Source organism: Rhinolophus hipposideros (assembly GCF_964194185.1).
Source record: "Rhinolophus hipposideros genome assembly, chromosome: 5".
NCBI classification, from domain to species: Eukaryota; Metazoa; Chordata; class Mammalia; order Chiroptera; family Rhinolophidae; genus Rhinolophus; species Rhinolophus hipposideros.
The window spans coordinates 72,001,620-72,016,043 of record NC_138051.1 but is presented as its reverse complement, the minus strand read 5'-3'; the positions used below and the strand labels follow the sequence as shown (position 1 = coordinate 72,016,043).

Below are 14,424 nucleotides of genomic sequence, written 5' to 3'. Positions count from 1 at the left end.
ATAATAATGCCTACCTTTTACGGCTAATATAAAGATCACACATGTGAGATAAAGCATGTTAGGAGCTTAGCACAACATCTGGCATATAGTAGGAGGTCAGTAATTTCAAATCAGTCTTACCAGTGCTCTAATTAGTTCAAACATACACAATTTTTTAATGTTAGATTGTAACTTTCCAGTGCAGTTCATGTGCACAACTTTCCAGTTAGATTATAAGCTCTTTAAATAAATTTCATTCTCTTCAAAACCTATTATACTTCTCTAACTATAGAAGCTGTCCAAAACATAATTGGAGTTTGATTTCGCAGAGCTGTAAGCCTTTACAAAGCAATATTATGTCTACTAACTTATTTAATTTCTCCAAACAACTTTAAGCTATTTACATTTTAAAGGTAAGAAAACGGAGGCCTAGTCAGATTATGTGGCTTGCCCAAGACATCAGCAGGTTAGTTTCAGAGCTGGAAGTAGAACCCAGGTCTGTGACTCCAAGTAGTGTTCTTTTCACCAGACCACATTACTATATGGGGCTGCTGCATACAGTTGTACAGGGGAGTGCAAGTCCTATTGCGAACATTATGAAGCACTTTTATGGTAGATGGCAGTAAGAGTCTTATTGTAAAAATAAGTACTATATTAAATGTCTAAAGGAGCACCTTTACCCAATCTGCACAAAGGTACCAGGGAGATTAGTGGAGGCCCTAATGTACTACTATCCCAACTACAATTTTCTCTGATGATTCAAACAGTATTTTTGGATGTTGAGCCCCTTTGGATTATCAATTTGAACCTAAAAGATAGGACTACTTACAGTACGGGTTAGCAAAGTTTTCCTGTAAAAGGCCAGACAGTAAATATTTTAGGCCTTGTGTGTCATACAGTCTTTGCCAGAACTACTCAAATTTGCTGTTGCAGCCTGAAAGCAGCCATAGACAATACGTAAATGAGTGGGCGTGGCTGTGTTCCCATAAAATCTACTTAGGACAAAAGGCCATGGATCATAGAATTACAGTAATTTGAACTATCAATAAGAATTTCTTGAAAGAGCATTATTCCATTTATTATCACCTGTTGATACTCAATAGGTGAAAAACTTTGAAAACTTGGAAATAGCACTGATTCAAACCCCTTGTTCTTTAATCTTAACACATCAGATGTTCTCATTCATGGTTTGGTGACTCACCAGTATGCAGTGATCAATTGTGAGGTATGTTTGCAAACAACCGCTAACGTTTGTGAATATTACTTAAACAACAATGATAGAGGTCAGAAGGGACTCACACTTGTTTTGCTTTCTTGAATGGGAAGGAAAAGACAGATCTAGTCCAGAGAGTGCTATTTCCTCCTCTCTTGCCACCAAGGAAACTGACTCCTCAGTTCTTTTGGCCTTTGTTTCTACAAACTTCTCTTCCCTTAGTTTAGATGAAAATAGAGCTCTGTTTCTATGAAAGAGGCTTTACCAGGAAACAAAGGTGGGAAAAAAAACAAACGAAAGAGGAGTTTCCAAATTTAAATAGGGAGGTTAACAAAGCCTGTGTTACATTAGGTAAGATTAAGTTACTTGATTGAAATGGAGATCTACAAAAAGACCTAGTCACCTGGTCTAACAAATATTAGGTTGGTGCAAATTGCAGTTTTTGCAATTATTTTTAACCTTTTAAACCGCAATTACTGTTGCACCAACCTAATAGATTGGCCCTTATTTCTCTTGCTACCAGATCAAGCTTCTAAGCCTGGCAGCTTCAGGTTGGCACCACTCATGAGACCGTTGGAATTTCAGTCTCTGCAACATCACCATGAATTCATGACCTTTTTAGAAACTGTGGACTGGAAGGGAACTTGGCGGTTATCTAACCTGTTACAAGCTTAAGGTTCCCTTTGGCATCCAATTTTGCTTGGACATCCCTGTAAAGACAGGAAGTTGTCACCTATATTAGCTTGTGTCATTATCCACAAACACAATTTATTAGAAGTTTTTTGTATGTTAAGTGAAACTTACTCTCTTGTTGCTGCTTCTGCACACTGCAGTCACATGAAACAACCCTGCTTGCTTTTTCACCATGTTTCCCGGAAAATGAGACCTAGGCTAGGTCTCATTTTCGGGAAAACGGTAGCAGTCTCACCAATATGTGAAGACGTATGCTATCATGGAGTACCAAGCATAGGACTCTAGGTGAGATATAACAGTCCAATACCTTCCCTGTCTGGACACTTCTGTTTTTGATGGATAAGGCAGAGTGGGAGGGGTAGTCATAGCACACTATTGGCAATACTAAATTCATGGATAACTAAATTCTCTGTTTTTAGTTCCATCTCCCACAGGCTCAACTGAGGCACCCCTGACCTTTGGGTCTAAGAATAAAACACATTTTTAAGCTGTACAGTATGTTAAGTGCTCTAGTATTCATTAGCTAATGCAGTGATTCTCAACCTTGACTATATTTTAGATTTACTTTTATTTCAATTTTTAAGCAATTTTAGGGATTCTGATGATCTCCAACAATATAATTTACTATTATCTCAGCTTTCAGTTGCTAAAAAAATTCAATAACAATGTAATAATAATAGTGACAAGGGCTCACATTAGTTGAGCTTTGTGCCAGGCATTGGCCTAAGAGATTTTCTTATGGTAACTAAGTTAACCCTCACAAAAACCTTATGAAGTACTTACTATTATTATTTTCATTTAATTGATGGGTAAACAAAGGTACAGAAAGCTTGTTACTTGCTCAAGGTCACAGTGTCAACAGGTCGAGGACCCAGGATTTGAACCCAAGCAGATCTGACATGAGAACTCATGCTTTCAACTACATCATATTGTTCTCTTCAATGTCCCTTTTCAAAGCATTAATAAACTATGCAAACAAGTCAGGATAGAGTTCTATGGCAAACAAGCAGACTTGAGTTAATCAAACTTTTTGAATAAAGACAGCTCATTCTTAATACTATGCTCCTGCATAGTCTGGTCCACAATAACATAGTTATACCATGCTGAAATCCCAGATGCAGAATGCAGACACAGTATTCCTGGAAGTGGTTAAAAGCAAGGCAATCTGCACCCTGGCTCTACCATTGTCTAACTTTATCACCATGGACAAACAATATACAACTTCTGGGCTTTAGTTTTATAGTGACTAAAATGAAGGTAATGATAGTACCTACCACAGTCTAAACAGAGGCTATCACAGGACTAAGCTTCTCCTTCCCCCACTACGCTTTGTCCTTTTAAGTCTCTGCCTCCGAGTTTCACTTCCTGTATGGCGGAGTTTAAGTGCCTACTGAATGGATCTCCCAATGGATAACAAATACACATTTTTAACAAAATACAAAAACTACCTAAAGTCACTGGAGACTAAACAAAAAGCAGGCAAATTCTCGAGAGACATTAAAACTTGGAAGAAGGGAATGGATGGCACAAGGTGAGTTTCCCATTTTTATGGCTTTTAGGCTCATAGAAAACTGCAGTCCTTTTGGTTGAAGAATCAGAGCAACCACGGCTGCTGGAAAGCAAGGGGGGGAATCTCAGAAGAAAGAGAGACAATAAAAGACAGTCCCAAATTCTGTGCAAAAACTCTACACACATCTCTGGCTGATCCCTGAACCATATATGTGTAGGATAGACTCCAGCTAAAGATAAAAGAACTGAATTGAGATTTGAACTGCTGCCTAAGACAGTTTACAGTTTAAATCCAATGAAATTAAATGCCTGCTAACAAACAAATCAGCACTCTTTAGAGAAATATAACAGAATATACAACATAAACATTTACGACATTCAGGATACAATCTAAACTTACTCAACATTTGAAGAACCAGAAAAAAATATTAGAAAGTGCTTAGAAAAACCCCGGGTACATAGGAAGTGCTCAGTAAATGTTAGCTATTATTGTAATTCTCATATGAAAACAAGAAATAATCTGGTATGTTTGGTTCTTGCATAGTTATCACTGTTAATTTTTTTAATAATGCAGTCTAAAACCTTACTCATGACTTGTCAAATTTATCAATCTATATGTTAGTAATCTATCTTCTCATTTTTAAAAAAGTATCTATTCATCTTTAATCATTTAGCACTTCCTAGTTCACCATGTTTCCTTAAAGACCACCAAGAGTCCTGATCCCGTTCTCTACACTGAGAACCAGAGACTTGAGGCATACTCATCTTGATATTTGGATGTAATGGAGAAAAACAGCAGCAACTCCCTAAGGAGGGCACCTCAGTTTGTGGCCTGTTGAGTCGTCACCAGTCTGTGAGCCTGAGTGTAGGAAACCAAAATTGGTGGTCAGGGCAGTTGAAACAGGGCTGCTCTGGATCCTCAAGGCCAAGTCTGAGCGGAGCCACGGGTATGAACTATCACAGCACAGCTGTCCTTTAGCATACTAAATTTCTTCTGAGTCCAGGATGAGAGACAGCCAAGCAGACATTTCCAAAGAATTGGGACATGTACAGCAAATGAACCTGAAAGCATTGTACAGCTATTACTCATCTTACCAATCCTTTCCAGAGACAGAATCTTGAAGTTAGAACTTTCTAGATCTAGTCCAGAGGTCGTAAACTAATGGGCCATGAACCAAAAGTAGCCACAAATGTCTTATTTACCCCAATTAGCGTTTTATGTATTTTTTGAACTAGCTAATATTTTGAAATCTGAAGATTTGGGCATAAAAAATACGTTGCTCATCTTGAAAAACAAAGATTTGGCCACATTATGTATGTCCTTAGGACAATAATCAGCTGAGTAGTAACCACCTTCTTCAGACATATGGAACCCAACGAGACAATAACATTTGTAAACCCTAATTAGATCCAACTAAATCATTCCACAGATGAAGAAAACAGAGCTCTGTAAAACAGTTTGACCTGTCTACATTTAATGGCAGAGTCAAACTTAGAAGGCCAAGTGTTCAGTGATCTTTAGTGAGTACCACTGCTCTTTCCCCTAAAGAATCTGAGATACAGAGACATTACCTGCTTGTAGGCACTATCTCAAGGAGAAACAAAACTGAGAACTAGGTCTCCTGCTTTTGTACTCACTCCCCTCCATTCCCTTTGCTGGGCCAGAAATTCTCAGGGAACACAATCTACTAGGGAAGTTAAAACTAGTCAGAAACTCAAAGTCCCAGCATTCCTCCAGCTGCTAAACACACCCACAGTCTAAACTATCTGCACATTCCCAGCCTCCACAGATGTTCTCATGCCCAGCTGGGTTATGAACAAACATGCTTTTTCCTATGTCAATGGCCTTTTCTCTACCCACACAGGCAGTTAGGGAACAATAGCCTCCATGGGACATTGACTCAGGAGAAGAGGTTAGAAAGAACAGTTATAGATGACAGGAGGTCAGCAGGAGCTCTGAACTCTCTTCCTGGCTTTCTTCCCAAAACATCAAATGGCTGTGGCCATGGCCTTCAATACACTGCTTTAAAAGAAGTGCAGACTCTGTCTAGATTGACATAGTTTCACACAAAGGATGCTCTAGCTATACTCCCCTTGAGTGTAGTGATATCGATTTGTGAAAATCTTTGAAATCTTTAGCTTAAATGGCCATGAGTACATAGTATTATAGCTTTACTACACCTCGGGTCCAGGAACATCTTATCTAAAATTGTCCAAAGGGATATTTGGTTCCCTTTATACCTTGGAGATGCTAATGACAAAATGATAGTCTGCGCAAGTAATCAGGATAGGAACTGCATGAGGAATGGAATAGTAACAGGGAACCGTTCACATGACATTATCCTCTGTAAAGGTAGTAGGAATACAAAATCAAGATTGTCTTATTTAAGGATAAAGAGAGCAGAAAACAGGTGGCAACTGAACTGGACTGGAGATGGTAAAGCGGAATAGCTGAGCAGGTACTGAGTCAGAGATTCTGACTTGTATAAAGAACCAAAAATGAATAAATACACTGTCACAGGGCAAGTGCTCAAACATGCATAATGTCAATGACAGCTGAAGCCAAAGAACCTGCCAAGGTCTGCCTGCCCTGCCAAGGATCCTGGAACTCCTCCATGTTTCCATGAGAAAGACTGCTGCCAGGAACCAGTAAGTATAGAGGCAAACTCTCATTTGTGCTTCCCTCTGGGCAATGCATTTAAAAAATTCCCTAGAGCCTGCATCTGGCATCAATTAGGATATTATGGCCAAGTTCCGAAATTCATCAACCCTCAAGCCGCACATCTATTCTGTACAGGTCTATCGATCCTGGCTGTTGCATGGGCCTCCCGGGAGCACAAATGAAATATCAAGCAGTTCGCTATGGTCAAAGAGGACCTGTCTGTTATCCCCCACCTAAGGAGATTTATTCTCATTGAGGCAGAGGAGATTCTTCTAGATGCATTATTTAGACTCCAATAGTTTTCCTGCTTACTGAATACACAGTGATTGTATTCTCTCAGAACTAAACGATGATGATGATAAGCATTTTATGAGATAGATTTTTAAATGTTTTTTCTCTTTTAACCCTCAACTCCCTCCGAAGCTGAGTCTGTTCATGTTCCCAACTTTCTTAAGACGGAACCCAGAAAACAGCCTAGGTTCTATATGATAGAAAAAAACACTAAAGCTCAGAGACGAAAGCAACTAGTCTCTCATTCATTTGGGGCACAAAGAAATCCAGGATTAGGGCTAAGAGCCCTTCACAACAGGCATAAACTCTTTAAGTGCCAGCTCAGCACTAAATCAGATTTGAGTGGTAGGACCAGGAAAACCTTGGTAAGACTTTTTGTAACTGCTTTGTTACTAATACATAAGATTGGTACCCACATTCAATGAGCCTAGGCTAAAAATTTGGTTCTATGTAAGACTCTTCAGAAATGGGTCTTTTAACAAGGAAAAGCTTCCAGTCTTCCTAATCTAGCCCTGGTCATTCAATTCAAAACCCTGCAGAATTTTTTTAAGTACCAGGTCCTCACGAGGGAAGTACAACAGTGGTGAGGAAACGTCAGCACTCCCAACATGGCAGCGTGTATAGGAGGCATCACCATTATGTACGTGATGATTTGCAAACAAAGAGGCTCAGAAAAACTTTTCAGTAAGATGTGGTCAGTAGTATTCATTAGCCCTTGACACCTGCAGGTTTAACAATTTGGTTAGTTTTTTTATCTTCCTTCCTGCTTGAAGCTACTAGCTCTTTAGCTATTAAAGCCACAGTCTAAACAGAGGCTATCACAGGACTAAGCTTCTCCTTCCCCCACTACGCTTTGTCCTTTTAAGTCTCTGCCTCCGAGTTTCACTTCCTGTATGGCGGAGTTTAAGTGCCTACTGAATGGATCTCCCAATGGATAACAAATACACATTTTTAACAAAATACAAAAACTACCTAAAGTCACTGGAGACTAAACAAAAAGCAGGCAAATTCTTGAGAGACATTAAAACTTGGAAGAAGGGAATGGATGGCACAAGGTGAGTTTCCCATTTTTATGGCTTTTAGGCTCATAGAAAACTGCAGTCCTTTTGGTTGAAGAATCAGAGCAACCACGGCTGCTGGAAAGCAAGGGGGGGAATCTCAGAAGAAAGAGAGACAATAAAAGACAGTCCCAAATTCTGTGCCAAAACTCTACACATATCTCTGGCTGATCCCTGAACCATATATGTGTAGGATAGACTCCAGCTAAAGATAAAAGAACTGAATTGAGATTTGAACTGCTGCCTAAAACAGTTTACAGTTTAAATCCAATGAAATTAAATGCCTGCTAACAAACAAACAAATCAGCACTCTTTAGAGAAATATAACAGAATATACAACATAAACATTTACGACATTCAGGATACAATCTAAACTTACTCAACATTTGAAGAACCAGAAAAAATATGACTTTCTCTAGAGAATAAAGAATGGAGCCCAACTCTGGGATGATTCAGATTTAGCACAAAATAATTTTTTAAAACAGTTATAACTACGTTATAAAAGTTATTATAACTATGTTCAATGAGGTAAAAAAACAACAAGCTTGTAATGAATAAAAACAAGAACTCTACAGAGAAATATAAAGCAGTTATTATCAGTAACCCATAGCAACTGATGTCCTGACAAGTGAGATGCAAATTAGAAAATAACATAAGTAATCAAAATAACATATTCAAAAGTACCTCTGCTCAGTTGGAGATTTTTGTTTCAAATGACTTATTTGTATCAAAACTAAATTGAAACTTGCTTACTGACACTACAGGCAGTTTTTGCTCTTTGGGAGACTTGACTAGACAGGGAGAAAAAATTTAGGGAAGTTTGGTGGGGAGATTTTGTGTACAGGTATTTTCATTTAGTGAGGATGTAACAAACAGAGCTTTTCTGCTTGGGATTCCTAATAGTCAACACCAGGCCTGCTACTGGTTCCTACACGGATCAATTGTAGAACACATGCTATGAAATACTCCTGCCAGGCATCTAAAGGAGGCAGGCTACAGAGAATAGAAAGTGTTCTTATATGAAGAAAAGTCATGTTCAGAGAGAAAACATAGAACATCGAAGTCTTGTCTTCTGAAGTGATTCTAACAGGGAATTACTTAAAGGAAGTATCCTGAAGAGATAATCCCAAATCCACCTTGGGTCTTGCGGTGGTTCCTCTCTCCCTTGTTCACTGAATTTTACATACTGTGAGACACATATTTCAGAAACAGCCAGCCTTTCCAACCCCAAAGATTCCTGGTACTCTCAAAAGCAGGACATAATAGGAAAGGGCACAAATTGGTTCCTGGATAAAACAAGAGGACCCAACTCACAAAAAGTGATAATAGCCACAATAAGAAGGATTATCAACAAGCCCTGAAATTGTTAGTTTTGGAAATGGAGGTGACTGTTCCTCGGAGGGCAAGGAGTATGATTATTTAATTTAATTAAAAGAAATAAACAATGTCCAATATACAACAATAAAAACTCCCAAAGAGTGCTCTTAGCAACTCTAATGTGCACCAACTAAATTCAGTTTTCAGTCTTAAAATGAAGCAATGACTCTTTGAGCTAAGACTTGGTCAATTGATCAGAAACAGAAAAAAAATAAAGCAGAGAAACTACAAAATTCCTCTTTTTATCATAGTTTTGCCACTAGAAAGCTGACCACCAAATCATTCAATATGTAAAATTCTAGAAACTTTACAAAATTCCTTTTTTTAAAATTTATTTTTTGTTATCAAAGAGAATGTCCAGGAACATTGAGTACTAAAGAATCTGTTCATGGCATTGTTTTACAAAAGTTCCTAACGGATACATCATTCTGATGTATCCTTCACTTATTAATGATGAAGTGAATGAACTGATGCAATTACTTAAAAAAAAAATTCCAGACAAAAACATCCAGTCTCAATTCTGAATCTGCTGATTGGAGTGAATTCAGTGGTTACAATACCACCACTGGCTAAGAATCAACCTCCCCACAGTAGGGAGCTTTTCAGATCTCGCTGAGTCACACAGGTCTCTCAGATATAGGCACCATGTTTGAAGTCTCACACAAAATGTCTGTGTCACTTAAGTTACACAATGTGGCAGTGTTTGTTTCATGGGGACATAATCTTGAAAGAAGAGGCGAAGTAGAAAACAACCTGTTTGCATGTTATATGTGAGTACATCATTGAACTGTGCATGGGTTTGGGGGCGTTGTAGCCCTTGTTCAAGAGGAATCCCACCAATGAAGCATCTGTCAGTCCTCAGTTGCTCTGCAGGTTTCTACTCATGTAACCATGTGTTGTTAGGTCAGGGCCCTCTTCATCTACTGCTTGGCTCAAATGATTTGAACTGAGTTTGGTTGTCTTTCTCTTCCACCTTAAGCTTTATTTCTCGGCTTCAGGATATGTGGGATACTTGACAGTTTCTATCTTCTCTCGGACTTTGTAGGAGGGATACAGGCCCGTCCTTCCCAGTTTTCTGTTGACACCTTTAGAATAGCCATCCCAATGATTTCCAGCCACACCAATTATATCTCCAGGTTCCATGGGGATTTCATCTGCAGTTCGAGGTTGGTGAGGATAAATGGCAATCTGGTTGTGGGCATTTTGGCCCCCAAAATAGTAGATGTCATCCAAAGAATGGAAGTTTGCAGAGGCATCAGGATGCAGTGTTTGCATGATTTCATAAGCAACTCGACAGACCTTGGGAAAGATTGAAAAAAAAATGTGTTAGTCTAAGTAAGATCTCCTTTATAGCAATCTGAAAGACCTTGGCCAAAGAGAATAGAACCAGAGTAGGACTAGGACTGAGAGAATGAAAAGTAGTAGATTCTAATCCTAAGTTTTCAGTCCATTTGTTCTCAGATAATGGTAAAACTCATTCTTCAACTCTGTGCTTGTTATCATTTTTTTTAGCATAAAAGATTATTGCAATTAAGGTCTCTGAGAGAAAACAATGTACACAGTGCAAAGTACTCTAAGAATATGAATCAGTTAATTTTAATAAACATTTAGTAAGAGCCACATAGTGCTCCATGTTTGGCACTAGCGATACAAAAAAGAATAAGACCTGGTTTGGGCGCTTGAAGAATTTAAGGTTTAGGATTATAAATACTTCATAAAAATGCTGCTGCTCCCTTTTCTTCATTCAGTGTTAATCAATCACATACTCTTTTCTGCTAAATTGGACTTGGGCTCAGAACTCTTCTCAACAGAAATCCATGTAATTACTCACCATTAATTAGACTGGCAAGAGAGCCAAAACATATTGCCATTTCTATCTACAGTTTTAAGTGTGCTGTGTAGATAGTAGCTTTCTAGGACTGAAATAAGATGGACTAGCCTTTGGGGAAGATGCAGCTACCTGATGCATCGAAGGCTACTTAAAAGATTCCTCTGTTCAAACAATACCTACCATGCCCACTGGATAGCAAGTGAAATTCCACAATCTGAACTTCATTCCTTGAGCTCAATACTCGGTGATAAAGTTAGACTATACTATCTTCATGGAGTTATAACATTTTAAGCAATTAATAAAGACATTCATTATAGCATAAATGGGTTTCAGAAACTTTGTTAAGAATAGGTGAAGAAAGAAGAGAGAATGCTATAATTTTGCTTAGAAAATTCTTCCATTATACATTGTGAACAGAGAACTCAACTCAGGTCAAATTTTCCTAAATTTTCAGTTGTGGTTATTTCAGTTAACGAAGCTTTACTGTCCCTATACCAATAGGTTTGCATTTACATAAAATGACACTACTAATAGTAATTGTTAATCTGATCATTAGAACAATTTAGGATTACTCAGCAGTCCTTTAAAACTGACATTCATGAAATAAAAAACTGAATGAAGATGTTCATTCTTGACTGTTATGAGCAAATGGAATCTGATTAATCATCACTTTAATGTATTGAAGAATCTTAACCTCAGGAACTTGAGGGGTGCTTTCTAAATGCTATATGTAATTTGTAAAAGAAACAAAGTTTAGACAGAATTCTACATTTTGCAAATAGGGACTAAAATACAAAGAGATTAAATCATCTGTCCAAATTCTAATGCTAGAATTTCAACTAGACATAGAACTAAGATCTCTAGTCATTACCTTGGTTCTATGTAGTTGAAATTCAAGTTTGCTACTTTATCAACAAACTAATTTGATATTGCAATGTCATGGTATAGTTGAGATCACTGGTAGAACACTGAGACTATAACAAAATGAGGTTCAAAAAGATGTGGAACTTGAACTTTAAATTCAGCCAAAGGCCCACATAGGGCAAGGAAAAATCAAGTGGAGACTCTGCAAAGGAAGAAACTAAATAATTAAAACAAAGAAGCTCCAATAATAGTGAAGTACAATAAAAATGATAAAGGCTAATATTTACTGAGTTTTTGCTGTCAGACACTGTTTTTAGGTATTATCTAATCTAATCCTCTCAGTAGCCCCATGAAATTCTGTCATGCTCATTTTGCAGATGTCAAAGATCAGTTAAGGAATTTGCCCAAGGTTCAGGTTTTGAACCCAGGCAGTCTGTGTGTGCTAGTTAACTGCTACATATATTTTCTCTTGTAGAGCCTGTTCTCTGTGTTCGAATTATAACACCAGAAGGATAAAACATAAGGCCAAGGGCAGCCTTGGGTAAACCTGAGTCTTCTTTTCAGAGCCCCACCACCCACTCTTCAATTACCCCTAGCCAGAAATGCATGACCTTGTACTGCCCTTGGGATGACCACAATGCCCACTGTGGCAAAGAACCCTAATGTGTTTTTTTCTTTCCACTATTAAGTATCTCACTCTCATAAAAACATTATTATCCTCAGTACTACACCTCTAGGGACTTTCTGTTGGGAGGAATAATCCTAATTATCAGTTTACGCCTTGGTATCAATAGTTATTGATGTGTTAGCTTGCTGGATAATACATATATTTTCTTAAGCCAAAGAAATAACGAATGGGAAAAATTTCAGACACTTAGGTGAACCCTTTATCCTTCTCATAATGGTGATAATGATAGCAGTTGAGCTTAGTGAGCACTGATTGTGGTCCAGGCGCTGTTCTTTTTTTTGGTAACTTTTATTTATTTTGAGTGTGTTTTTCCAGGAGCCATCAGCTCCAAGTCAAGCAGCTGTTTCAATCTAGTTGTGGAGGGCGCAGCTCACAGTGGCCCATGCGGGGATCGAACCATCAACCTTGTTAAGATAACCGCACTCTAACCAACTGAGCTAACTGGCCACCACCCAGGCACTATTCTAATAGTGCACTTGCATGTGCTCTCTCTTCAAACTCAAAAACTTTCAAGAACCCTATGAGGTGGCTATTATTATTATTTTCACATTTTACAGTTGAAGAAACTAAGCCACAGAGAAATTAAGTAAATTTCCAAAAATTAAAATAAAATGAAAAAGGAGCTAGTAAAGGGCAGAACTACAGTTAATACTCTTTCTGGCTCTCAACCATACTCTCAACTGCCTTAGGATAAATACCTAGAGCAAGGCAGTATGTGTTGAGTGAATACCGCTCTAGGCGTAATACCAGCCCAGCAGTGCAGATTCAAGTCCATAGGGAATATTTCTTAAGACCCATCTATAACATTCTGAGTAATTAACATATTTTCTCTATATTAACCATGGGACAATATACTGCAAAAAGCTAGAAAGATTACTATAATGTTGACGTTTGCATTTAATCACCCTAGGTTTCCTCTCAGGGCTTTACAAATCCAAATTAAGTGTCAGGTAAATGAAGGCTTTCAGCTGATGTCAATACCTGTCAGTTTGAGACCCGACAGGTAGCATGACTGAGAGTGGCAAATCCTTTGATTTGAAAAGCAGTAGCTGGCCACATGTTATATGTTCTATTTCATTCTGTGTTGACATGCACTATATCATTTTTAGAATACCACTAAGCACACAGTAACAGTTAAGAACAAAAATCCTGACAAAGGATAAAACATAGATATTTGAAAAAAAAAAACACAACACTTAAAAAGGGAGGAAGGTCTACTAGTCTGGATTTTATCCCTGAGGAGCAACCAGATGCATCTGCATGAGCCTCCAAACCTTTCTCAGAGCAGATGGTAGTTTTCAATTTTTTTGTCAAAATAGACAGGGACAGGAGGACCTCCTAGTATGCAAAGTTGGAAGCAGGTCCTTGTCTCATTGGGTGATGCTGGGATATCTGTGCATTTTTCCTGTAAACTACTTTGTTTTGCTATTCAATGAAAAAACAGTATCCACTGTTGTTTCATGAGCCATACCTCAATGGAAACTCCTATCCAGAACTATCTGTCTGGAATAAAATGAATGTAATTGTCTGGTTTTTCCCTCTGCACTTTCCAAAACTGATTCAAAAAATAGTGAGGGCAATTGTGTTGTGTGTGGATTTCGAATTAAAACATTAGAGAGTGTCACACGGGAAAAAAAAGTAATTTTGTCCTACGGTGATTTTAAAGCTAGAAGAAGGAAAGCAAAGCATAGACGTACATTCCTGTAAGTCTCAGCACCTCCAGACATGTAAGGTTCGTTAACTATTCAGACATGTAGTATATATTTATTTATATTTTAGAGCTTTATGACTAGAGCACTGGCTCTTAACAAGGGCACTCTTGCCCCGCCCCCACCCTGGACACTTGGTAATGTCTGGAGACATTTTTGGTTGTTACAACTTGAGGTGTGGGTGCTACTGGGCAGAAATGCTGCTAAATATCCTACAATGCACAAGACAGTGCCTCACAACAATTTATCTGGCCCCAAATGCCAATAGTGCCTAGGCTGAGAAACCGCAACTAGAGTAATAGACTTTACGCAGGCCTAAAATCTAGGACTGTAGAGGAGGTGTTACATCTGAGAACATGACTCTTGATTCATTCATTCTAACAATAAGCATTCAAAAACGTGTGGAGGTTGTTACCAGTTATATGCACCTGTTGCTCTGACAGACACATTGCCAGACTGTCAAAACAGTTGAGAGAGAACAAGCAGTTATTACCCTCCCCTGCTGCCCCGCCTTGAGATTGGTAAAAGGAGCCTCTCAAAAATAGGATCA

The 14,424-nt window shown here is 38.3% G+C and overlaps 1 protein-coding gene across 2 annotated transcripts in view; it reads right to left on the bottom strand.

Moving 5' to 3' along the window:
• Nucleotides 1–8,801: 8,801 nt before the first annotated feature.
• FUT8 (fucosyltransferase 8) overlaps nucleotides 8,802–14,424 on the bottom strand; it is a 207,073-nt gene continuing 201,450 nt past the window's right edge. For both annotated transcript variants that reach the window (XM_081049403.1, XM_081049404.1), the window contains one exon: nucleotides 8,802–10,081. In XM_081049403.1, coding sequence (XP_080905529.1) covers nucleotides 9,764–10,081 — 318 coding nt within the window. In that variant the 3' untranslated portion in view covers nucleotides 8,802–9,763. The remainder of the gene's footprint in view (nucleotides 10,082–14,424) is intronic.